General features: G+C 49.5%; 1 protein-coding gene across 1 annotated transcript; it reads right to left on the reverse strand.

The window, feature by feature from the left end:
* Positions 1 to 987: 987 nt before the first annotated feature.
* MOGAT2 (monoacylglycerol O-acyltransferase 2) lies at positions 988 to 26,496 on the reverse strand. Its single transcript, XM_054813536.1, has 6 exons — positions 26,359 to 26,496; positions 16,587 to 16,765; positions 4,706 to 4,910; positions 3,051 to 3,225; positions 2,695 to 2,894; positions 988 to 1,210 (listed from the first exon to the last, which is right to left on the reverse strand). The coding sequence occupies exons 1-6, from the start codon at positions 26,450 to 26,452 to the stop codon at positions 1,056 to 1,058; spliced, it is 1,008 nt and encodes a 335-aa protein (XP_054669511.1). The 5' UTR covers positions 26,453 to 26,496; the 3' UTR covers positions 988 to 1,055.
* Positions 26,497 to 26,762: the final 266 nt, after the last annotated feature.

Consider the following 26,762-nt stretch of genomic DNA (forward strand, 5'->3'; position numbering starts at 1 on the left):
CAGGATTTTTGGTGGCTTCTTGCAGGTGGGAATGGGACGTGGGGAAGAGAACAAGAAATGAAGGGAGAGAGAGAAGGTGATGGTGTAAGGGCTCTATAGGGGCGACGTAAAGCTGATCTGAGCAGATGGCTTCCTGCCACCTAAAACTTCCACGTTGCGAAATCTCATTAAGTGCAGAGTTTAATAAAGTTCTGGATATCAAGAAGCAGCAGCTATTTAAAGCCTTGATCACCTGCCAAACGTGGCCATATTTCCTGTCCCAAATCACTTGTCCCTTCTCTCGTCTCCCGGCCATGCTCTCTCTTTAGGAAATGGCCTCGTTTGTAAAACGAAATGCGCAGCGACAGTGCTGCCATAGCTGGTGACTAGTCCAAGGCACCCCCATGTAGGGGTTAAATTAATAAAATTAAAGCAGGACTCTCAGAATCCAGGAATCCTCTGGATGAGCTCTTGCCCTTTATAAAGGTTTTATTTCTTTTGCCCCAGTGGGGTATGGCATCATGGTGCTGCCGAGGGAGCCCAGCACCGTGCTGGGAATATGAGCTTTCTGATTGTGTTTCAGGTGAGGAGAAAAGAGCCCAGAACAATTAAAGACACTCAGAACACTAACCAAACAATGACCATTTGTTGATCCAGGCAAATTATATTTAAAAAAACCATATGCATTCAGCAGAAATTATGGCTCGTCGTTCCATTTCTGAATGAAAAGAATGCAAAGGAAACTTTCAATAATTCATCTCTGCTTGGAAATGTCTTGAAAAACTGGCCTCTGTGCCAGCCTGGAAGGGTGAGTTTTCTTCTGGGGAGTTTCAGCAGTGCTGACCACAGATGGGATATTTTATTTTCTTCTTCTTTATATCTTTCATGTGTCCTACAGGGACTAAAAATGAAAAGTGTGTCTCTAAACCCATGCAAATGATGGGAAAATCAAGTCCTCCTCCCTACACAGTATAGGCCATATGTTAAATGTGAGTAAAGTGAGGTTGTGATATAGTTCCAGAGATAGGGGAAAACTTGGAGTGTGAAGTCCATGGTTTCACCTTGCTTGATGAGCTCTATATAAATTCCAGGTGTCTGTCTTCCGGAATGTTATACTTAGCTTTGTGCTCCTCAAAGAGGTTGCACAATTCATTTAGGTATTTCTGATGGACTTGATCAACTTCTTCCTCAGAGGGTCTGTGCTTCCTCTGCACTGGAATTGGCTTCCCAACTGGAAAACAAGGGCAGGCATTAGGAGGAGCCAGCGTCAGGTCCCTCTGGACACTTTGCATGTCTTAGCACAGAGCTGGGGTCCACCTCTCCAAGGATGCGGTGGGTAGATGGATATGAGCAGTCATCTCCTGGGGTTTGCGGGGGGAGCACAGCCAAGGAGGTAGTGAAATGGAAGTTCAGATCCTGGCCTCCTAGGTCACATCTCTCCTTGCCTCAGTTTCCCCATCTGCAAAGTTGGTTAATGCCAAAGACCCTCTCTATAGCTCTTTGAAGTAAAAAGTATTGCATCCCAACGCAGTCCCTACAGCTGCTCCTAACATCTCAGAAGTGCTGCAGATAAAGACAACATCATCCTAATATTTGGGTTGAACTTCCCAAGCTATTTCCACATGGCCCTGGGAATGTGCATTGCAAATGGGAAAACTGAGGTATGGAGGATCCCAAGACAACCTACATACACTACCGATTGGGATGCTTCCACTTTGCTCAGATTAAAGCTTCTGTGAAGCATCTGATTTTTATGAGGCAACAAGTGCCCCCATATCTTTAGAAAATCATGCTTTTTTCAAGGGCACTAGAAGAAGCCCCCTCCCATGTCCCAGAGCCACCAGCAACAGGACCAGCTGCCTGCAGGGGACAGGGAAGCCCATGAGATACCTCTCTTGCTCTGGCCTCTCACTCAAATTGTGTTTGTCAAGTGGCGGAGGGTTTCATCATCGTGTAACGCTGCTCCTCATCGGACTAATGAAGAGCCCTTGTGATACTGCACAGCTCGTAAAACCATTGAGACAATCCAAACAGGTTGTAAAACAATTAGAAGTAATTGCTGGCTGTCAAACCTAATCAGTGGGATGAGCTCTGACCTTCCAAACAGCCTCTTTAATTAGACTAATTCACAGAGCATCAGTCAAGCTGGTGGGTTAAACATGGAGTTGTTGAAACCAGGCAAAACTTTTTCAAAACCAAAGACTTCCTTTAAATTTGATCTCCCGTGGGCACGATCTGCGGTTGAAATGGCTTGCCTTGTTCATGTGCAAATAGGTTGGAGTTTGCCGCTCCGTCTGCACTGAGTGCTGAGCAAACCTGCAGACTGCTTGGGTGTTGTCCTACTTGTGTTTGTGAAATTGGCTTTAACCCAGCACTATCACAGGGGTTTGTATCACCCGGTTGTGCTGGGGTTGGGGTTGGCTGCATCCCATAAGGGTGATGGGGTGGCCACGTTTGCTCTGGGGCTTTCCCCACACAATCCAGATGACCTGGGCTCTGTCATAAGGCCAAGCCAGAGTCCCAAACCAGCGTGACACCTGAGCAGTTGGGGATGCTCCTTTGCCAGCGCATTTCCAGCCCACGGCAGCTCGTGCTTTCTGGCATGGTGCCCCAGCCCAGAAGGAGGATGACACAACCCAGGGATTGTCCCTGGTCCTCCCTCTGGCCAGGCTGTGTGTGGCCACCATCGTGCTGGTGTGCCGAGGAAGGACTTACCCACGGTGCAGATGGGCCGTCGGTAGGGTACCAGCCCGAAGCTGTACTGGAAGATGCCTCGTGCGTGGAAGAGAGGAAGGGAGATGCCCATGATCTGCTGGAGCCGGTGCTGGAGTTGCCGCAGCCAGGAACCCTTGGGGTTCCTCACCTGCTCGAAGAGGTCATTCTCCCCAAAGGAAAAGACGGGGACCAGCGGGGTGCTGTGGGGAGCCAAACCCAACAATGGGGCATGATTAGCAAAGCCCACCCCAAAACACCTTTCCCCCTTCTCCAAAACCAGCAGGAACACCCTATTAACCAGCCAGAGACGAGAGCATCCCTCCCCAAGCGCCCCTTGCCCCCATCCCCTGCATCACCCGTGCTTGATGGCCAAGCGGACAAATCCCTTCCTATTCTTCAGCAACAAGGTGTAGGATCCCGGCCGGGCATCCAGCGCCTCCTGCGCCCCACCGACGATGATAGCCAGCATGTTCCCACCCTCTGGCCTCTGCAGCACATAGGATGCACTCTCCTTGTCGGAAGAGACAAGCCCTGGAGGTCAGAGAGGAAGAAAAAATGAACATCTGTAAAACCCACATGACTGTGGTTTGCTCTGCACTTTTTTCCCCCCATTATCCAGCTCCAGAGGGGTGCCAGGCACTTTATTTTCAGAGTTTCCCTACACTTTGGCAATCTCAGCCCAGGTCCCCTGAAAGGTGCTGGGTTCATGCACAGATCTGCTGTGTGAATATGCAATTATTCCTTTGCTGTCTGGTCCAGAAGTGAGAAACGGAAAAAAAAAAATAATCAGGAAAAGTAAACTGAGAACTAGCTGCACTTAAGCCCCAGGGAAAATCTGTTTCGGTTTGTTGTCAGATGAAACCATGTCCAACCCTGAATCATTCCAGAGGCAGTGAAACATTTGCTTTAGGTCAAAACACACACGAATTTCAGTGGATGCTGCTAATTTAAAGTGGAATTTAACGCAGAATTTGGTCTGTTGTTGGTATTTACTTTCAGAAGTTAGAAACATTTAATTCAGAAATGACAAAGCAACGCTGTTTTCAGTTCTTTAAAAAATCCTTGTTTCACGGGCTGAAATAATTTGCAAATTAAAACCTTTTTGTCAAATGGATTCAATCAACCTGAAAATGAGCTATGCACCAAACTCCCACATTACAGCGATTAAACCTTCTTTCTCCTGGGTCATAACTCTCTCGTCTCTCACTGTTAATGATTCCTTGCTGTCCACGTAAATATTTTTTCAGCAGCAGGAGCCAGAGTTTTTGTGGAAAACAGGGTGGTGAATGCCCTGGGGTATCTCAGGCAGAGCTGGATGCCTTTGTTTAGTCTATTGAATCCTGCCCACCACATGAGCCCATTCGGCTGGAGAAGTGGCCATTCCCCAAGCCCACCAGTGAGTGATGGAGGTCATCTCCTGCCGGTCTCCAAAAATCTCTCCAGACTCCTTTTCTCCTCTCTCCATTTAATTTTTACCTATTCCTTTTCATTTCTTTCTGCTGCCATGTGGTTTTGCAACAGCGTGAGCTTGCTGTTTGCATCCTCTCTCCCTGGATGCTGCTTCCCCGCAAGCAGCAGCAGCTTTGCAAAAATAGGTTTTCTCCTTCTTTCGGTGGCAATTACAATTTCAAGCCTGAATGTTATTTGCATGGAAAGAAAAAAATACAGGACCCCCCCTGTCCTGCTGGTCTCAGCATTTCTGCTCACGGTCTGCTCTGCGTTTTGCTCTTACACAGCGCCTGGCACAGCGATGCCCTGAGCTCAGACGTGATCTATGAAGTTGAATGACAAGAGATAAGAGCTAAGAGGGAAATTTTTAACTTCAGAGAGGTTTTGGGTGCCATCTCAAGTAGCTGTGTCCATGCATGGGATCAGATTGGCCGCAGATGGGGACAAACAGACCCTTGACTCCTCTTCCCAAGCCCCCCTGCTGTCTTCAGTCTCTGCTCCCTCAAAAAGCATGCTACTCACCCACAATCCCACCGCTTGCCCGTGCTGCTGCCCTGCTTACCTCCACTCATCAGGTAGTCCCTGAAGAAGGGGATGCGAAACCATAGGGAGAGCATCATCAGGTGCGGGGTGATACCCGGGAAAAGCGTGGAGAAGCCTGATGCCTCTGTGCAGAAATTGATAAAGGCTCCTGCTGCCAGGACCCCGTGGGGATGAAATCCCATCAGGTAGTTCTGCCTAGGGTCCAGCTCCGCCGTCTTCACCAGCTGGACATGGGGATGGAGCCAAAAAGAGGGCATGAATTAGTGCTGTCACCTTGGGGGGATGGAGCATTGGCTATGGAGAGCGGATAGGGCATTCCTGGTAGGAAGGCACCCACCGTGCCTTCTGTTGGAAAAGGCCAGCTGGAACTGAGATGTATTTCATTGCCTGTATTTCCATCTCCTCCCACCCATTGGCCCAAAATGACATTTCCAATGGCACAGTTCCTCATGTTGTCTTGAGCTGGCCTAGATACTGTTGGGAACCTACTTTGTTTAAAATACATTTTCTATTATGGGAAAACAAAGCTAAAGAGTGAGAAAAGGGTGATTATATCCCCCCTTCTTCACCCCACAACCAGAACAGCAAAGGGAGGGCAGAATCACTCTGGTAATGATCCATGTAAAGCTGCTACCTGGTGCAGGGGTGTGCCCGTGCTCAACAACATGGTGTGGACCCAAGATTTATCCTGTCCTAACAGAGAACAAGCTGATGGTTTTCTTTCCACTGGGGAAAGCCTGGAAGAACCCAGCCCTTCTGCCTGTGTTAGGTGCCCAGGTAATCCATGAGTCCATCAAAGAGCAATGGATATCTGCCCAAGGTTGCTGCAATTTTACCAGGAGGAGGGAATGGGCGAATGCCCATGTCCAGCCTTTAGAGATGGATTTAGAGCACAGATTGCAGACACAGCACATGTCCAGCCTTGAGGGTTGGCTAAGCAGCTAGCTGAAATACTCAGCCAGTCTGAAACTGGGTTTGGAGCCTGGGAGATGCTACATGGGATAACGGGTGCCACAGCAGAAGACGGGATGATTAAAGGGAGATAAGGGACAACCAGGATTTGCACTCTTGGATTTACACTTGTTATGGACTGCCCAGAGAAGAGGGGCTGGTGTGACAAACCCACTCTCCAGCTGTGCCACCGAGAAGACGCTGTCATGCCAACACCAACCAGTATGTGCATAACCCAGGCAGAAGCAGTCAAAACTGAATGCTGACGCCTCTGCACCCTTTCATGGGTGCCAAGGATGCTCACAGCACCAGGGAAGGATGAAATTTTCCAAGGTTAGCCATCACAGAGCCACCATGAATTTCCAAACAGCTCCAAGGCACTCGTGCTCTAGAAGAACCAAAAAAGCCCCGTGCGTTTTAGCGCATCACCCCTCCGAGTACCCCGGTCCCATCCGCGCTCGGGGAGCAGCTAATGGTGCATGTGTTTTCCTAGAAGCAGCCAGAACCGCAGGTTAATCACAAAGGTGCATTTTACTTTCTTACGCCGGGGCTAATTTCCCATCTGTCCTAAGGCACTGTTGACTGTACACATGAGCCCATTCAAGCGCCTGCTCTTAATGAGGGGAACGGACAAACAAGAGTCCCACCGCTGCCCGGGTGCAGAGGTGCCTAGGCAGGAAGAGGGGCAGATGGCTGAAATACTAAGTGCCCAGGGCCCCTGCCACCATTTGCTCATTTTTGAGTAATCTCATCTTGCATCAATGTTTCCTGCATTCATCTTCAGCTTCCAAACAGCCTCTCATCTCTGTGTGATTTATAAGTAGGGAGGCGAGATGCTCGGGGTGTGTTGGAAACCGCTAAATCTACGTCTGTGTGCGCACGGGGTGGCAAGGAGGGGGGTTGACAGCAGGCTCAACGCCTGGTTGCACCCCAAGCTCAAACCACTCTCCTTGGTAATGAAAAGCCAAATTCAGGGTATCCACTGAGCTGTGCAAACTGCTTCAACGGGAGAGTTCACCTGTGCTAAGACACCTCACGTCCTTAAAACCCTCCCTAGGAGGCATCCAGCTGCTGCCTTGGTGCTCACCCTAATGAAGGGGGAGAGAGGACAGGAGAGGAAAGAATGAAGAATAGGGCCTGTAGTGATAGGACAAGGGGTGATGGTTTTAAACTAAAGGAGGAGACATTCAGACTAGATATAAGGAAGAAATTTTTTACACTGAGGGTGGTGAAACACTGGAACAAGTTGCCTGGAGAGGTGGTAGATGCCCCATTCCTGGAAACAGTCCAGGTCAGGTAGGACTTGGCTCTGAGCAACCTGGTCTAGTGGAGGGTGTCTGTGCTCACTGCAGGGGGGGTTGGGCCAGATGATCTTTAAGGTCCCTTCCAACCCAAAACATTCTGTGATTCTGTGAATCTCTTGACAAGAAGTGAAGGAAGAGAAGAGGGAGGTTATGTCCCCCTACAAGGACTGGACACCCACCAACCAGCAATCTTTCCAGTTCTATTTCTGGCTGATCATATTTCCTCTTGATACTTTCCGTTGATATCACCTTGTGATTTATTTTATTTGTTGTAGTGCACACCTATTTTCAGATACTGCATTTTTCATCTTGCTCTGCATTATCAGATTATTTTCTGGGTGCTCTTTTGTTTGTTTTTAAGACTAATTCTGGCCACAGACAAAGCCAAATGCAACCCCTGATGTTTTATGATGCCCCTGAATAGCACATCTGTCACTGATAAATGATTCCTCATATCCCTAGTGACCTCAATGCCACTAACGTCTCAAGTCCTACCAACCATTGTTGGTTCTGGATTTGGCCTTTCAAACCACACATGTGTTTTGGAGTTTGACCATGATCTATGTATCCAACTCTGTGTATCCTATGTATCTGGCTGACAGGAATATCATGAAGTTCAACAAGGAGAAGTACAAAGTCCCACACCTGGGGATGATCAGTCCCATGCACTAATACATGCTGAGGGCCACCCAGTTTGGAAGAAAAGGACCTGGAGATCCTAGTGGACACCAAGTTGAAGGTGACGCAGCAATGAGACATCACAGCAAAGGCAAATGGTATCCTGGGCTGCATTAGATATATTGCCAGCATGTGGAGGGAGGTCAGCAAAGGGCCGTGAAGGTGATAAAGGGACTGGAGCATCTCTGCTATGAGGAGAGGCTGAGAGAGCTGGGACGGTTCAGCCTGGAGAAGAGAAGGCTCAGGGGGATCTCATCAATGTCCATAAGTACCTGCAGGGAGGGTGCCAAGAGGACGGGGCCAGGCTCTTCCCAGCGGTTCCCAGTGCCAGGACCAGAGGCCATGGGCACAAACTGAAACACAGGAGGGTCCCTCTGAACATCAGGAAACACTTTTTCACTGTGAGGGTGGCCGAGCACTGGCACAGGTTATCCAGAGAAGTTGTGGAGTCTCCACCCTTGGGGATATTAAAAAACCATCTAGACACAGTCCTGGACAACCAGCTCTGGGTGGCCCTGCTTGAGCACAGAGGGTTGGAGCAGATGATCTCCAGAGGTCCCTTCCACCCCCTGCCAGCCTGTGATTCTGTGTTTTTTGAATCCCTACTCTAAGCCATGGGCAGCTAGAGGGTGGGTGTCTGGTCATTCAAGAGTTAGTGGATCTGGTTAATGTTTCCGCAAGAGCTGTCTCCTGCAGTAGCACTGACCACATCTTAGTGACTTTGTTGAATTTTTTGCCTCTTTCAGTTTTGTAAACTGGGCTCCTTCCAGGGCATAAGCAAAGGAGGAGAGAGAAAGTCCCCATTTTGTCACAGTGTCTGCTCACATTTGGGTGATTTGGCCACAATTTAAAGAGAAACCAAAGAGCTTGTACAAGACTGAGAAGGAAATCTGGAGCAGGGAGGAGACTTGGGCAAAGTCTCTTACGCCATAGGTCAGGTGCCTGGACTCTAAACCACCCTTCTCCTTCTGGAAACTCTTTAACGCAGAAACTTGACCCTCCCATCTGGACTGTTCCCGCTGTTTATTCGCCTCCTCCCCTCCTCCTGCCAGAGGTCAATCTCTGTACCACAGGTTGTTCCCAAACGGCCAGGAAGGTTAATCCCTGACATTGCACAGCCTGGATCTCTCGTACACACCAGCCTTGATGTGCTTAATGGGGCTGAGGTTGAAGTACAGAGGGGTGGGACGCTCCTCCCTCCTGGCTTGGCCAGGTTGTCGTTTCCACACCCAGCGGATGGCATCTGCTGCTCTGGTCTTTCTGGGTGAGTTGAACCTTCAATAATTGTCAAAGGACTTAAGGGTCTAGCCAAGCTGGTCTGAGCGTAAACAGCGAGACAAGTGCTCAATTTGAAGTTTTCTTGGTAAGACAAGAGCAGTTTCTCATCTCAGAGGTGTCTGAGGGATGCCAAATTAGTGTGCATGACCTATGGTCCAAAGGCAAAGAGCTGTTATTAGGTCAGGGTTGCGCTCTCCAAATAAACCATGGCTTCCCTGAGCTTCTCCTTGGCGTGGTTGGGATGATGGCTTGTTTCTTGGCTGCTGACAGCAGTAATGATCCTTTTTCGAAGGTGTTATGAGTCCTTCCAGATCCCAGATCTGGGGTTGTCTTGACCTTCCCAACAAATGAACTTAAATTTGTGTCTTGAAGGATGAGGCCTACTTTATGCTTCTCCTTCATGGACAAGTATCTTGACAGCTACAGTTGTTCAGTGCTCACAGTGATCGCTCTGTGGCAGAACCCTTCCTTTACTCTATCAACTCAAATGTGGGTCCAAGACATGGGTGAAACCCTGCCTCGGTTCCCCAGGTCCCGCAGAGACTTGGTGACACCTGCTCCATGCACTGCCAGCTGTGTTTGTTAGGGAAATGCACACGCAGAATTTCAGGAGCTCTAACAAGGGCCCATGTACTGGCAAGGATCTCAAGCACATTAATCCAAATTACTTTTAAACTGGATTAGTCAAACTGTATTAAAATCCCAAGCAGATGCTCTTAGCTAGAATTAAAGTGGCCTTCATTTGGGTTTTGTTTTGGTTTGGGTTTTTTTTAAAATTAATTTTGGAGTGGAATTAAGCTAATTGAAGTTAGGCCTTCTGAGTGGCTGTATCAGCACAGGAGTTCAGCACTGGTTTAACAAGGCTGCTTTAATTCACCCCTTGAGATGTGGTTGGGGTTTCCTTGTTGTCCCTTATGGACTGGTGTGTCCTGCCCCAAATCACAGGAAGACAGAGGACGGGCGATTCCTCGTGTGAGGCTGGTGCACTAATGCTTGAGGAAAGTGAAATTCTCCCTGAGTCAAAAGGGTTGGTGGGCTGGGTGGTCCAGTGCACCCTGGAGATGAAGTGATATCCAGGCCCCTAGCCAGCATTGTTTGCAGGGCTGGAGGGATTAAAAAGTCATTAAGTGAGGAATTAGATCAAGTCAAGTCAAGATGAGTATGGGCACTGCACGGTGCTTGCCATGCCAGGGGACCTGTAGTCAGGGAAGGCACTGACATGCCATGACGTTGCATCCTTAGGAGTAGATGAACATGTGGTGGGAGACAGGGAGTAGCACAGCATCACCCCTGCAGCCATTCGCAGAGCAGAGGAGGATGTGGTCAGGAAAGCTGGTCAGCAAGCTTGTGCCTTCTTCTTTTAAAGTCTTCCAAACTGAATTGCTATTGGATTTCCATCCTTCTCTGGCCCCACACTCTGTTTCCAAGGATGTTATGTTCATTAATTTGCTCTTAAGTAGGACAAACCTCCTTTCAACTTTGTGCTAAGCAAATCTTCAGGTCCCTTGCTGTCCACCCAGGCACCTCCAAAGAGCATCTCTTGCAGGACGAAACATGCAGACAGATTCTCTGTGGGATGAAACTCAGCAGAGATATCTAGAAATCCAGCCAGATCCAAAGAAGGAGGAAGTGTGCCAAGGAGAAGAGAAGCGGGTAGCCCACCCAAGGGTCTCTGGATGAGAGATCAAAAGAAGGACAAATATCTGAGTGCTGTCGGCAGCTGCCAAGGAAGATGGGGTTTAGGTCCCAGAAATGGTGACAGTCTGAGAGGAGCAGTTGGGGAAAGAGGGCTTTGGGCACTGGGGTTTTCTCCAGGTGCCACAGTGCCAGGTCAGACCTGTGTTTGCAGCAAGTATCAGGGAGTCTGACCAGCCAGGTGGGTTTAAACTGGGTTAGGATGGGACTTCATCACCCTCGCTCCCAAAGCTGGACAAGCATGACATCTCCAAAACGCCCGAGTCTTCCCTTGTTTTGTGTGATGCTGCTTTTAGGGTCTTGTAGGACCTCCATTATCCAGTGGCTTAGCACATTGCTTGGCAGTGCAGATGGTGGAACACAGTCCTCTGGCGGATCTGACCTCAGTGGTGGCCTCTCTCTTACTTAAGGTCACCCAAGGACAGAGAAGAAAGGGCCAAGATATTGGACAGAGAATTTCCTCAGAAAAGGATAGAGAGGTGGCTTTGGGCCATTTGGCCATATCTTGCTTTTGCCCTAAAAATCCCTCTTCTCTCCTCCAGCCAACAGAAGGAAGCAAAGTGAACAGCCAAGACTGCTGGAAATCAGAAAGTATATTTAATGTCATGGCCCACGACACAAAATTCCCAGTTACAAATAATACCACTCTTCTATGAGAAGAAAGAAAACATTCCTGTCAGGGTTTGGTTGACGTGAACTTGACCTGCCCCCTCTCTGCAACGCCTTGTACTTCCCCAGAACCACAACACACTCAAATAACCCCCATCATGGTTTATGCAATTATGAGAATGACTGGTTTATGGGATGGAGCCATCCCAAATCACAGGTCCTAGGGGTCAACTGATTCTCCAGTAACTCATTTTAGTTACGCTAATAAAAAAAAAATAACACCAGCAAGTCCCCAGGCACAATGACAGAGGTTGGGACTCTGCCAGTTGCTATAGATAATAAGGTCCAACTGGCACTTAGATAATCCCAAGGCTAGTAAGAAATGTCCTGTGGCTCTTCACAAGCAGAAAAAGGTGCAGTGAAGACCACGGAGACCTTCACACAGCAGACACTTCTCAGACTGCCCTGAATAAAGCTGGTAAGATGGTGCCTGCTGGGGTTGCTCTGAATGGTGACAGCACCTGAAGACAGGATTTGTCCCTCTAAAACCTTAATTTTAGCTTCCTGCTGCTAGATTTAACTTGTAACCCATGTTGTGTGATTTAAAGGTGAAATGTCTTGTCTAAGCCAAGCATCCAGCCCCAATTTACAGTCAGCAAGAGACAGTGACTTCTGTTTGAGGACTATGACAGAGATGGATCTTTTCAAGCTTATGCTTTCCCCATTTCACCCCCATCCTCACCTTCTTCACGTCCATGGTGCTCCTCAGCTGAAGTTACCAAAGCACCTTGGCTGTGTGAAGGAGGTTAGTGACAGCAGTCTTACAGCAGGAGGGGATGGGGCTGGGGAGAAGAAGCAATGAAGATGTGCATTCGCTTGGCCATGTGATAGAGAAATTGGTTTTTATTGTAATGCTGGGTTTACCCTTCGTAATAAAGATGCCACGTTGATAAATGATGGGGAAGGGACTGTGCAAATGGACATAAGGGTTTGGGCAGAGAACTGGCAGCAGCAGATTATTGACTGCTTATTGAATATAGCATAGGTAGAGCAGTCCAAGGTACCCAAAATCTCTCTGGAGGCAACATCAACCCATAGCAGGCATCACTGGATACTGGTTCAACTGTAGCCAGTCCCAAACAGATTCATTTTACACCTCTTGGTATATTTTCCCCACTTTTAAGGCCCAGCTTAGCTCAGCCATGTATTGCAGGCCCATCATGAGGGTGTATAAAAAAGAAGGACTAGAACAGGGTTAAAATACAGGCGGATGAAGCAGAAATAACTTTCCTGAGCCATGTACTGGATGCCCCCTTGGATCCTCAGTCCTTTTTTCTCATCCCCCTTTTAAAATCACCCCAACACATTCAGGTCCTGCCTGACCCTCAAATTCCCAAATCCCTAAATAAAATACATCAGCTCCAAGGGGAAAAAAACCCAAGCATTGAAGTGGTACTTGTGCAAGGGTGGTATCGGCAGGGGGTGCTCCTTGCACACGCTGCAGAGGCACGCTTGGAGCTTGCACGCTCCCACGTGCCAGACACTTGCTGCAGCAAAGTGCAAATTCACGCTGCCCAGATCCCCAGAAAACAGATGCTCATCCCAACCTCTCTTTGCTTCCACAGCTGCAAACATGCCCAGGGATCCTTTAAAAGCAGCATTTAAAGCCACTTCCTAAAATAAAAATAACAGGCAGCTCTTCCTGCCTCCAAACACTGATGCTTGGCCGTGCTAAGTTTGCTGCTGGGATCTGGGAGGATTAGGAGCCACATTTAATCTTCCCAGAATGCCTAATCCTCCAGAGCTAAATGAACTCAATCTACACACAAATACAGCCCGGGGTGCTGGGTGCCCACCCTGTCTGTCTCCCAAAATCCCATTCCCCTTGTGCCCCTGTTCTGGCTGGGGCTTTGGGCAAGTGAGAGGTCTATAGGAGCATCCAGCTGTGCGTGTTCACATGAAAAGCTCAGCTTAGTTCATCATGAAAGCGGCGTGCAGGGTGGTTAAAGCAATATTTACAATGCTTAACTTCCACGCTGCTAGGAACAAATCAGCTCGTGCTCGGCGGTATGAAGTGAAATGCCTTCTGGGCAAGTAAGCAAGTGTATTTGGGGGTTTTAGGTGGGAAAAAACTGGGAGATGAGGGATATAATAGAGTATAAAACCAGGAGTGGCATGGGTAGGTGGGACAGGATTTATGTGGGCTAAGCAGGGAGGTTCCAGTGAAATGAGCAGGGAAGTCTTCACACTGCGTGGTTCATCTGGGGAGCTCCTTGCTGCGGGATGTTGGGGATGCCGGGGATGCCAAGCGTTTTCCCATGCTCTTGTAGTGACAAACGATAGCAGGTACATTCAGCAAGGGCTGTTAAACCTTATATTTTAGCTAATTCCTTGAGCAAACAAAGCATGGAAGACTGAGACAACGGTTTTGGGAAATAATATTATGTGATAGCTTGATTATAATACCCTTTTTATTACATGCTGTCCTTTTGCAGAGCCCCCCTCTGACCAGTGGGGAGAAAGGCTCCACCAAAGCCTCCGTGCGTCACCCAGAGAGCTGCAGCCAAACCCAGTAGCCATGCTCCCTCTACTGGTCTTACTGGTCCTCCTGCCAGGTCCTCCTTGCCTGGCAGTGGTACCCAGGCAGGGAAGGACAGACGGACGATGCGGTGTGGCACCCAGGAGGAGGTGTCCATGTCCTTACAAAGGGACAGGAGAAGAAGTGTCGCTGGGTTTAGCTGGCAGTTATGTTTTAGCAGAGAGGTTGGTCCGACATTGCCCAAGTGGCAGCTTATGGCCACAAGTAATTTACAGAACGTATATTGCATAGAATCGTTACAGCCACATAAATAGCTCATAGCGATTCTAGCATTTTCTAAGGCAACCTTGAGAATAATTTATTGGGAACCCACTTGGTGTTTCCTATTAAACGTCATAAAATATTACCTGTCCCTTCTGGTAAAACTCACCACAAGCTTTCCTGGGATGTGCTCCCATCCCTCCCCTGAAGACTATGACATACCTTTTGGGGGCCTTGCTTTGAATCTCATCCAGAAGCCCTTAAATCACAAGTTAAGCTCTGAGATTAGCCATAAAATAACTCCCTGCAGGTCCTCTGCATCATTTTGTGCCATGCCTTTGAGCAAAGAAACTCAATGGCACTAGGACGCACGCAAGGTGGACTTACTCTGATGGACAGGACAAGAGGAAATGGCCTCCAGTGGTGCCAGGGGAGGTTTAGGTTGGAGATCAGGAGATATTTCTTCACCGCAAGGGTTGTCAGTCACTGGAACAGGCTGCCCAGGGCAGTGGTGGAGTCCCCATCCCTGGAGGGATTTAAAAGCCGTGTAGATGTGGTGCTTGGGGACATGGTTTAGTGGTGGCCTTGGCAGTGCTGGGTTAACAGTTGGACTTGATGATCTTAAAGTTCTTTTCCAACCTAAACAATTCTATGATTCTTTGATGGTCTTGTAGAGAGGCAACTCGGAGTTGCAGTTCACCCAGCTGAGACATGGGAAGTTTGGTTAGTATATGCCAGCTTCCAGCACAAATTACGTGCATTTACTTGAATTTTCCACAGCAGTGGGAAGGGAGGGTGATGGTCTGGTTGAACCCAGCACATCTATCTCTACCAGTTGCACCCAGGTCCTGTGAGAGGCGATCACAGCTTGCACAGTGCCGTACGCCACTAACCAGACACAGTCACAGACAACACTGCCCTTTGCTCCTCCACCTTCGCCAACCCAAGAGGCACATTGGGGATGAGAAGAAAATTGAAATGAGGGTAGGGGAAATCACAGGGGGGGGGGGGGGGGGAAGCTCTGATTTTCCTTGGGCAACATTTGATTTTGGAGTATCCTGAAGGTGGTGCCTTTACAGGCAGATCTAAGTATCACCATGGTGTTGCTCTTCTGGACTGATGCACTTTGCCTTGATATCAAGTGATGTTTCCACTCTGATGAAAAGGAGCAACGTTACACTATCTGTGTAAGAAGGCTGTGGCTTGGCAGAGCCCCTGCTTTACCCGCAGCATTAGGGTCGATATCGTACTGAGCTGTGGCCTGCAAAAGGGGATGATGTGACTTCAGAAGATACATTTCAGGCATGATAATTTGAGAGGCAGACATACCCATCTGAGTTGTTATAACACAAGTATGCATATGATCTGCCTAGAAATGGTAGAAGAGATCCAGATAGACCTCATTTTCTCATTTTTTGCCCAGCTCTGACTTCTGCCCTAAATTAATAACCTTCCGCACCAATCTTGCAGTCTGTACTCCAGGATCTTGAAAATTTCGTGTGTGTTTTATTGGGGATCTGCTGAAGATGACGAGCTGAAGAAAGAAGTCTCACATCTTACTGTTGAAGTGCAGGACTGGGATTTAAAAGAGCTGGCTCTTGCTTCTGGTTGAGCAGCAAACCTGGTGGGTGACTTTGGGCATGTCATCTGTGGTCTTCGCTTTGCTCCCACTCCCGCTCATCCTTATCCCAGGCCCTACTCTATGCAGGACGGACTCTCAGCCTGGGCTCTTGGTTTTCCTTTTGGCTAATGAGTCCTGTGGATGCTTGGGCTCCCCACTTCATTGTACCCTGACTGCAGCACCCAGCTCCTAGCTCCAGGCTGTCTCTAACCATGAGGCACAGCTGTCCACATCCCATCTGAGTTCCCTCAACAGGCAATGTTTCATTACATGAATTATCTTACAAATAGTCATAGCTTGGTCTACCCTAGAAACTCACTCCCCTGCACGGCCCATGAACTCTTCTGCTTCATTGCTCAGATTCATACTGACTTGTGATGGCTCTGAGGCAGGACTTCGTGCTGATCCATGTGTTCATGTCATGCCAAGGGGATAAGAGTAAGGGCAAAGGCCTACCACATGCATTAAAATAAATCTGGAAATGTCACAGAAGTCCCTTTCAGCAGAACAGCAACTCTGTGAGACTGCCCAGTGCACACCCGGCTTTACCCATCCAGCCTCTTCCCCAACAGAAGGGGATGCTGACCTTGCAGGGCACCAGGACCTCTTGGATTTTGGTCAAAACTTGGCCCTGTGTCCACTGGGTAAATGCTGAGCTACCCGAAGAGCAGGAGTGTCACAATATGCACATAGGAAACAGGCAAGGGGAGATTTCCCTAACTGCTGGAATGAAACGAGGTTAAATGGGTGTGTAAATACAGATAGTTAAAGGATCTGGTTGTGAAAATGGTGGTCTACATTTTTTCTGGGTCATGCAGTAATCCAGGAGCTGGGAAGACAGTCCTTCAACACCGACCTCCAAGCACCCCATGCCATGACTGCTGACCCCAGACTCGTCTCCAAACACCAAGAATGAAGTTGGTCCCTGAATCTCCTAAGAGCCGATGGGATCGGTGACACTTACCGTGATGGGGAAATAGTCCCTCATGTACTGCCAGACAACGCTGTTCCGGAGGCAATGGATCCGTCTCCCACCTTTGCTGGGTTTTTCCCTGTCTATGAACCACCATGCAGCGTAGAGGGCACTGACCAGCCAAAAACGGGTGAAGAAGAGCGCGATGAAGGCAGCTGTGCAGCACTGTGCTGAGAGAAAAGCCAGGCAGTGAGTTTGCAGTTGGGTTAGGTGGACTTTGGGCGAGAAATCATTCACCTGAAGGAACTCCATCCGTTTGGACCTGGGATGGAGCCCAAGCCTTCACTGGGCTTGTTGCTGAATTATTTTATCAGTGTGAAGGCACCTTTGAGGTAAAGAGGTGGTTTCTTTCCTGTCTGCCCCAGGAACCTGGAAAGCAACCAAGCACCATCCTTGCAGCAACCACCTATTTCTCCAAAGACCACTGTGTTCCCTTCTTCTCACAAGGGTGATGGACCTCACTGCATTCAGAGGCTTCTCATGGATCAGATCTCTATCTCTTTGCTGTCTGGCTTTTCTCTGAAGTCAGTCTGATCTCTGCAATGATGATGCCCATGTTTTACCCCAAAACTCCTGTTAATACTCCCCGATGACACCTGGCATTTTGCAATGGCAGCAAAGCGAGGCACTACTCCCTGTCTGTACAGTCCCCAATAGCTTTGTCCTGAGCTATCAATTCCCCATTTTAATTGTGTCTTGGATTTTTAATTTTTTTATCTTCCCATAGATAAGATTTTAGTCTTTAATGATTTTTTTTCTTATTGATTTTGGACCTTTTCCTCCACTTCTCGGGTTCACTCTTAACTCTAATCCTGGCCTCTGGAGGATTTTCAGTCCTTTTAACTTGGCATCATCACAGATTTTATAAGAATGGTCTATTTCATTCCCCAAGACTTTAATGACTTGGGACTTTCCCAAGTCATTAAAGACATTTCTGAGCTGCTTCCAGTCAGTGCTCAGCTTTGCCCTCTACCTCCCACCTCCCTCATGCCCTGTGTTTTTGCATGGGAACAAAAGAAGAAAAGTCACTTGGTACATCGGATCCCACCCAAGCCCAATGTTGTCTGTCTACACAGAGACTGAGAAGTGCTGGTGGCCACCAAGATGCCACCTGGCAAGGCAGATGCCCTAAGAAGTGCTTGGGAAGAGCTACGTCCTCTCCATCTGTCCCTGTGGAAGTCTTGGTGTTGTCTGTGAAGGGGGAAATTGAGCTAAAAAAAAAAACCCATTCATCCAAGCCCTTTGCTTTCCCCAGATCATGGGTTACATCATGTGTGGTGGGTTGTATATGTTGTTCTTTTCTGGGTCTTCATCACAGATCCGGCACCCAGGGCTGAAGGACATGAGGATGGAGATGCCCTGTTCAGCTTCAGCCTCAGCTTTGAGATAGATGCATCCATGCCCTCATCTTCTGAGACCTGGATTTTCATCTTTGGGAGTCACCTGGCTCCTGCCCCCTCCAGCTCATCTTAACTACGGCCTATCAGAGAAGAGGTATACAATGCTCTTGGTTAAGATCTCCTTGTACCTCCTGTTTGCTTTTATTTAAGGATAAATAAGTAGGTTTGGTTTGTAGTCTTTTTGTTTTGTTATGTTTTTTGGTGATAAGTCGCCCTTATCCCACATGGACAGTGGGATCGAGTGCACCCTCAGCAAGTTTGCTGACAGCGCCAAGCTGTGTGGTGCGGTCGACACGCTGGAGGGAAGGGATGCCATCCAGAGGGACCTGGACAGGCTGGAGAGGTGGGACCGTGCGAACCGCATGAAGTTCAACAAGGCCAAGTGCAAGGTCCTGCATGTGGGTCGGCGCAATCCCAAGCACAACTCCAGGCTGGGCAGAGAATGGATGGAGAGCAGCCCTGAGGAGAAGGACTTGGGGGTGTTGGGGGACGAGAAGCTCAACATGACCCAGCAATGTGCGCTTGCAGCCCAGAAAGCCAACCGTGTCCTGGGCTGCATCACCAGCAGCGTGACCAGCAGGTCGAGGGAGGGGATTCTGCCCCTCTGCTCCGCTCTGGTGAGACCCCCCTGCAGTACTGCGTCCAGCTCTGGGGTCCCCAGCACAAGAAGGACATGGAGCTGTTGGAGTGAGTCCAGAGGAGGCCACAGAGATGATGCGAGGGCTGGAGCACCTCTCCTATGAGGACAGGCTGAGAGAGTTGGGCTTGTTCAGCCTGGAGAAAAGGCGGCTGCAGGGAGATCTAATTGCGGCTTACCAGTCCCCAAAGGGGCTCCAGGAAAGCTGGGGAGGGACTGTTTATGAGGGAGTGTAGTGACAGGACAAGGGGTAATGGGTTTAAGCTGAAGGAGGGTCGATTTAGATTAGATGTTAGAAAGAAATTCTTTACTGTCAGAGTGGTGAGGCACTGGAACAGGTTGCCCAGAGAGGTTGTGGAGGCCCCATCCCTGGAAGTGTTGAAGGCCAGGTTGGATGGGGCTTTGGGCAAGCTGGGCTAGTGGAGGGTGTCCCTGCCCGCAGCAGGGGGGTTGGAACTAGATGATCTTTAAGGTCCCTTCCAACCCAAACCATTCTGTGATTCTATGATCCCCGAGCCTAGCACGTAAAAACAAATCCCTGCCCCTTTTTGAAACACTGGCATGATGTACTGATAATTCCTATGGGGGAAAAAAAAAGCAATAACCTAGGAGGATCCTAAATCTCCTTAAAGCTGAAATGACATCTTATGTGCTCATATAGGCAGAGACACTGTGGCAGGCGTCTGGGTAGGCAGTGCATGGGGAAACACCGCAGCCCTCTGCAGAGCGTCAGGTCTAACCTGCGAGGCATCCTCCAGGTCACAACGAACCACTGCTCCTTCCTGGCACCACTCCTTTCAAATGCCACAGACGCAGTCTTTATAACTCTTGAGGAGAATAGCGCGCAGCGTGAAACGAAGCTCCAGGGTCTGCATGACACATAAACACCGCTTGAGGAACAGCGCGGAGGTTGCAATTTTACTGCACCTGGGAGCCAGGTCATCAGGTCTGCTGCGAAACTGTGCAATGCCTAATTCTCTTTATCATACCGTGCAAAGCTCAAAGTACATTCTGCAAAATGAAGGAGTTGTTCTGGTCCAAATCCATGCATTTATCACCCAAGTGAGGCTTTATCTTGCAATTATATAATTATTAATTTCTCCCTCGATTCATTTGTAATTCAACTTTTTCTTTGCAGGGCAGAATATGCACACAGTGACCTTCACTCAATCTTAAGATATTTTTGTGTGTGTGTGCTTGTACAGTGTCCTGGTTGCTGTGGAAAAGGAGCCCATTCCTGTCCCAGAATGGACCCTCAGTCTGAAAGTTGCTGTGGATGGGACCAAAGAGACAGGAAAGTTCCAGAAAGTGTACAGTTAAATCCTATTGTCTGCATCCAAAGCAATCCCAGCCTTAGGCAGATGCATGATTATTTATGGGCTGTATTTTGGTGAGAAGGGGGCACTCTGTACCGCTGCCTGGTGTGCAAGGGGGAGTCATCATAGCTGCTTGGATCAAGGGAGATTGCTGTCCCCCTTTCAACTTTCTTGCAGATGTCTTTGTGTCATGTCCTTAAATTCTATATTAAAAACATCGCAGAGGTGGTACAATCCCATCGGTTAGACACCGAGACTTTCTGGACCACCAGTGGCAAGATATTTGCCACAGAGCTGTACTGCTGGTTCCTGAAAGCCATGTCAGGTCCCCAGGCTTGGTCTACCACCAGCCCCACTGCCTGGGACTTCATGCTCTTCAGCCTGGCTCCAGGGTCCCTTCACCAGCACCAACCCAGCCACTTTTAGGTTAGTGACTCTTCATATCTCAGAGTGTCCTTGTTCTCCAAGCCACTGAAAAATAACATTCCACCCAAGACAGGGCCAAATCCTGTATCCACTTGAGCTAAGGGCTAGAGAGGACTGTGCACCAGGAGCCAAGATCTACTTCTATTCCTGTAAATCCTGATTCTTTCCTGTATCCATGCTGGAGGGGAACACACACTCCCCTCCCTCCATGGGTCATGTCCCAGAGGCAGAGCAGCAAGGACAACCTAAAGCCACGTCCTTGCTCCTTCTGCTTCTTTTCTGCAGGACAGGACAGAAGGGATGGGTGGCAAACAGGAATATTTGCTTGTTGTGAGGCTGTTCCCCATAATCATTGCTTTCTTCCCTTGAGGGGAATCCCAAAAGGAAAATGAGGAATTATGAGGGTTTCTTGTCTGTCCCTCCCTGGACTGGGGACCACTTCAGAGCTGCCCAGATGAAAGCCATATTTCCCTCAGCATCTGCTTTCTTACGAACAACTGTCATTTTCTGGGCTACCAGCCAGGCAAACACTTTAAAGGATATCATGAACACAGCATTCGGCTCTTGGCCAAGGAACCTCAGCAGATATCTCCCTCCTGGGGCCAAACTCCAGCCTATGTACAACCCGCTGTGCCCACAGAGCAACCCACAAAGGGCTGTCGGGTCTCAGAAATGCTGCTGGAAGAGATGGCAGTCTGCGTCATGATGGAGATGGGGGGAAACCTACAAATTGCAGGTTCATTAGAAACCCATCTTTGAACCCCATCGGCTGCCAGGGCTCTGCAAAGCCAGACAAGCTCTCCAGCTTAGAATCATAAAATGGTTTGGGTTGGAAGGGACCTTAAAGACCATCTATTTCCAATCCCCAGCTTGATCAAGCTCTCCATGGGAGCAAGCTCTCTGGTGAGGATGTGGAATGCAGGTGATCAGGCACACAAATGGCAATGACGTGGTTATAACATGGCTCAGCCACAGCATCACTACAGTATCTACCTTCCACCTTTCTGCCCCCATAAGTCCCTTCATTCCCAGTCTCAGGCTGCAATCTCTCAAGCTGTGGTTGCACAGTCAGGAGGAACAGGCAGGTTTGGAGTTGCGGTTGCAAACAGACGTGATCCTCATCTCCTCCCTCTGCAGGTTTGGACTCTTGCGAGGTAGCCCAACTGCACATGCTAAATCGTTATAAAATGGCTTAGGCCCTTACGCAAAGCCCTTTCAAGGCAGACATCACCATGGGCTGCAAGAGGACATCTAAGGGCATCATGCATGTCTTTGCAATCACATCAGTTCAGTTATCTGAAAATGGCCAGACAATCCTAGGCTGAGGTTAGCTGTTGCAGTGCCTACTCTGCTGTGGAAAGTGAAGAGAGACCCCTTCAAACTAACACCAAAACCAAAGCACCCTTGAAAAGAAGGAAAGATCCTTACAGACCCTAAATTTTACACTTTCTGTTCAGGTCAGATGCCAGGAGGTTTGTCTGTGGTTGTTCGTGGTGAGGTATGGCTCTGGGTTAAGCAGTCGTGGGACATTCCTGAACTGCAAGACCACAATGATCTGCACCCAGCCTGTTGACCAGGGGTGCTCCTGAAGCAGCTCTTCATGATCCAGGACCCAGCATCTCATGTCTCCATGGCTGTATGGGAGTCAGTAAAGAGAAGACACGTCCATGTGGATGTGATGGCTTTCTTCGATCTCCTCACAGGCCAAGTGGTTTCCTGGGCTGGACTCCCTCAAAGAAGCTCAGAGCTAAAATGAAGCATTTGGTGGTGGGTATCTTGCATTAAGTAGTTTTGTTGTGAGCTGCAAGTCCCTCCCTGGATGAAAACATGGGCATATCACAGACGACACACACGTATATGCCATGGGCCCCAAGCGAGCCACAGGCTAGAAGCACATGGAGGACTTTTCTGGTCAAGTCGAAACAGGGACCATGTCACGACTAAGTGCTGCTGGGCCCAACATTGCTGCTAACCCAACATTTGCTCATTCAGCCCGAAATAGGAAAATCAGCAACGTTCGGAAAGAGATTTTTGGCATCGCAGTGGCCCCAGAATGGGTCAGATTCATATTGCACTTGTCAGGAGGGTTTCAAGATGCACATTGCTGAGGTCCCCAGTGCCAGCCTAGAGCCCCTGACAGTGACAGCCTGCACAGATCCCGTACCCCTCGGCACAGCCAAGCCTGGCCAGGCTGTCCCACGCTGTGGACTACGCTCAGCTGTGAAGGGGGCCTGACTCCTGCTGGCACCGTGTGCCCTTTGAGCCAACCCTGCTGATTGAACGGGTTCAAAGGCTGGGTGTCGTACGCTGGATCTGCAGAGGTGGCGTGCACAGGTCTCCTGCCCCTGCCCTGGGTTTGTTTGCATGGGTTTGGCCCTACACTAATGCTTCTGCGTGCTGTGTCTGGATGGATGCCCATGCCTGAGTCCATGGAGATGGGAATCAGGGAGGCAGCGGGAAGAGGTGCAGCAGGTCTGGGCACCAGCTTGCTGATTTCAGTGCCCTGCAGAAGCCTGGCTGTGCTGCATTAGGAGAGGGCACTGGTCAGGACTGGGATCCTGCAGTGGGGAGGCAATGGTGTCCCCATTCCATGCCCTGCATCCCATCCTTGCACCGTGCACTCTCCTTCCAGCAGCTGTAAGCGTCTGAAGCAAACGGCACCTTTTGTCTCGGTGCCCTTGCCAGGAGCATCCTCGAGAAAACCGGCAGCGTGGACAATGCCTGCCCGTTGCGAGAGATGCTGCAGCAGAGCTCCCTGCCAGCACCGGGGTCGAGCTGCAGCACTCATCCAGCGCCCCGTGGAGAATGAATGACCCCTCGCTCGATCCTTGGCTTCTCGGGGGATGCATTTGCACAACCATAGCAACAGCTGCCTGCAACCAGTGCTGCCGAGCGGCAGCTGCTGGGATCTCCAGCCAAAGGGCTGTGCAAACGTCTGGCAGCAGCTGACCGTGTGTTTTCGAGAGCCCTTTTCTGGCAGCAGCAGCACAAGCCTGCCTCAGAGAGAAAAAACCAGCCGGTGGCCAAATCCTGCCCACAGAAGGTCTGATCTCTGTGCCTGAGGGTTATAACTGAGTGTGGCATGGAGTGTTTGGCAGCTCATGGGATGAGATTAAGGGTATCCCTTTAGTACCAAGCTTTTGCGGTTGTTAAATTGGGAGGTTTTGGGCAGAAAGATCCAGGCTTAAAGAAACTTTGTAAAATTAATCAAACCAGCTGGAATAGCTCCACAAGGTTTGGTTCTCACCTTTCTAATGCCTTTCCTACAACATTTCTTAACTGCATTTGGTTTCAGATTGTATCACACACAAAAAAAAAAAAAAACCAAACGCGAAATCAAACTGTTCCAGGGTAAGACAGTAATTTCTGGAAGGCTGGCCATGAAGAAGGTCTGGGTTTGGATCTCATCTTCTTTCGGAGCAAGCTGCATTTCCCTGCAGGAGGCAGAGCCTGCGTTTCGAGCAGCTCCACGTTACTCTCCGACTGCAGAGGTTTCCTCCCTCCTGACCATTTTCTGGCTTTCAAGTGGCTCCAGCAGTCATCTCCATCACTGAAAGGTCAAGTGCCAGCTTGAACCCAATACCAAGAAGGGTAAAATCTGCAGTGGAAGTTGTTTTGCTGGAAAACACCGTTAAAGCTCCTTAAGTCCCAGCTCTATCCATGCTGAGAATGGGGATGTGTTGTTGTATTCCTTGTTAACGTCACAGCCCCATCCCATCCAGGCACCATGGAAGGAAATCCAGGTGCAGGGGCAGAGAGGGAGCTACAGAGCACCCCAAAAGATAGGGCCACGAAGGGCCACAGAGATGATGTGAGGGCTGGAGCACCTCTGCTATGGAGACAGGCTGAGAGAGTTGGGCTTGTTCAGCCTGGAGAAGAGAAGGCTCCAGGGAGACCTTAGAGCCCCTTCCAGTCCCCAAAGGGGCTCCAGGAAAGCCGGAGAGGGACTGGTGACAAGGGCAGGGAGGGACAGGCCAAGGGGGAATGGCCTGAAGCTGCAGGAGGGGAGATGGAGATGGGATGTGAGGCAGAAATTCTTCCCTGTGAGGGTGCTGAGGCCCTGGCACAGGTTGCCCCGAGAAGCTGTGGCTGCCCCTGGCTCCCTGGCAGTGTTGAAGGCCAGGTTGGATGGGGCTTTGGGCAAGCTGGGCTAGTGGAGGGTGTCCCTGCCCATGGCAGGGGGTTGGACCTAGATGGGCTTTAAGGTCCCTTCCAACCCAAGGCAGTCTGTGATTCATTCTATGATTCATGATAAAATGTCCCTGGCTGGCTGGCTGGGGCCAGGGCTGCATGGCTTTTCCCAGCTCTCCCTTCCCCTGCGCTGCTAACACCCATGTCTCCTCCTGCAAGGTGGTCTCCAGTGTGCAGGGGAAGGTTGACCACATCTGGGATCTCTTCTGCACTAGAAGTGCCCCAGAGTTTATAACGCAAGTACACGATGGCACCAGGCGCCCTGCGCTCTGCCATGCCATAACCATGTTTTGTGACAGCTCAGCTGGTCATGCCACCACTGCCACACCAGGATTTCCCCTACATCTGGAGAGGGATGTCCTCCAGCTTGCCCCAGAGCAACCCAAGATGCCACACTGGTTACACCTCTCCAAAGCAACTCAGCAGAGCCCATTTGCTCACCCAGTGCGTGAACAGCATTGCCCAGTCATGTCCATGTTGCTAATTCTCTTCTCTTCCAATGAAGGGCAGCTTCAGCCATCCTGGCTACCAGCAATGGTCCCTGGCCTCTGCCATTGTCAACACCTTGCCAACGTGTCATTTGGACAAGTGTTACTTAGCATGGGCCAAACCTATGCCAAGAAGCACGCAAACAACAACTACACCGTCTGGACCAGCATGGCCCAGTGCTCCAGTCCATCAGATACTGGTGTGGAGGTGGCCATTCAGCCCCTGGTCTGTAGCAGAGTTTGGATGGAGCCATCTCCGAAACTTCATGAGGCTTTGAAGCATAGCCTATGCTTCCTTTGCAGGTACTGTTTTGGAAATACTTGTGTGCCAGGACCTGTATATACACAAAGATCTGCTGCCTCTGCATATTGGGGCTAGTCAACAACCATCCTGCCACAGTAAAGCAGAAGCTTTACACAGATCCCATCTGAGATTAAGAATTGGCATGGCAATGGGAAACTCTGGGATGTCACCTTCCAGCTTGGCTCCTGATGGGTTCTAAATCTCTCCAGGTAGTTTGCACTCTCTGATAACTTGCCTCTGGCTCTTCCATCTCCTTATTTCCTGGTGTATCCTATCCTATCCTATCCTATCCTATCTAAAACTGCATGTCCCTCATTTCCATCAGCACTTGATGCTCTCCACACAGTAGTGAGTCAGGGTCCCAGTTTGTTAATGTGTCTCTTCCCCAACCTGCTTGGGTTTTCCTGGGAAAATGCCCTTTTTGGGGTGTGCAGGGGCATCTGTATGAAATGAAATGTCTGTTCCCAGGGTTGCAAAGCAGAGCTGCCCGTGCTGCGCCCATCGTACCATCCCTCAGGCACAGGAATGGCATTTCTCTCAGATAATGCTGAGCAGGGCAGGACCTTAGACCAGGAAAACACTAAACCTAAAGAGCAGGAGAAGCTGAAAATGGGTTTAGCAGACGTGCCCAAGCACAGACATGCAGACGTGCACTTCCCTACTGCCACCGTGCTCAGATTGGGTGACGAGAAGAAACAAAACAAAGAAAAAAAAACCACAAAGAAAAAAAAAAAAAACAAAACCCAAACAATAAAACTGCTTTAGTGAGACAGAGCTTCCCACACCGCTCTTCCTACAGTGAGACAAACAGAGACATGCGAATTCAACATCTGCTGTTAATCGCTTGTCCTAACATGGCCTGGGATTCACTGCAGGCTCCCAGAAGATGCCTTTAATGCCACTTGCCTTCGGTCCCAGGTCTTCCCTGGGGTCGAGAAGAGAAAGGGTTGGGGCAAAAGCTGCTCTGGCTTCTCAGAGAAGGAAAAGGAGATGTCTCTTACCAAGACCTAGGAAGCTGAAGACCCATTGAACCACCGATGCCGTCTGAAGCCTTCTCTGCATTGGCACGGAGAGCGGAGCAAACTCAACCTTCATCTTGGGCTCTGCATGCGCGTCTCAAAAGGAGAAGGAAGCTCCGCAAGTGGCGAATGCAAAGTGCAAAGTCGCCCGTCAATATTTACCCAGTCTTACAGTATAGAAGATTGTGCAATGTACAGTGGCGGTGGTGACTGCCCGCAGCCACCCTCCCGTGTAGGGAGGAGAGGGACGCTGCTGGGAGTTGTCACCAACTTTACGCCAACGTGACTCACCACATGGTTAGACGGTGAGGATTTCATGCTTTTAACACTGAAATCTGGGAAGTCCTGCCTTCGAGTGCCTGTCTCTTTCAAATTTTGCAATATTT

This window comes from Grus americana, chromosome 1, assembly GCF_028858705.1.
Source record: "Grus americana isolate bGruAme1 chromosome 1, bGruAme1.mat, whole genome shotgun sequence".
Lineage (NCBI taxonomy): Eukaryota > Metazoa > Chordata > Aves > Gruiformes > Gruidae > Grus > Grus americana.

What these genes read in the sequence shown, in the direction of transcription:
- MOGAT2 (XM_054813536.1), bottom strand. Translation starts at nt 26,452, where the DNA reads ATGAAGGTTGAGTTTGCTCCGCTCTCCGTGCCAATGCAGAGAAGGCTT. An exon ending in CTTCAGCTTCCTAGGTCTTG is followed by an intron (nt 16,766 to 26,358) that starts GTAAGAGACATC and finishes CTTTTCTCTCAG; the next exon opens with CACAGTGCTGCACAGCTGCC. An exon ending in ACGGCCCATCTGCACCGTGG is followed by an intron (nt 1,211 to 2,694) that starts GTAAGTCCTTCC and finishes CTTGTTTTCCAG; the next exon opens with TTGGGAAGCCAATTCCAGTG.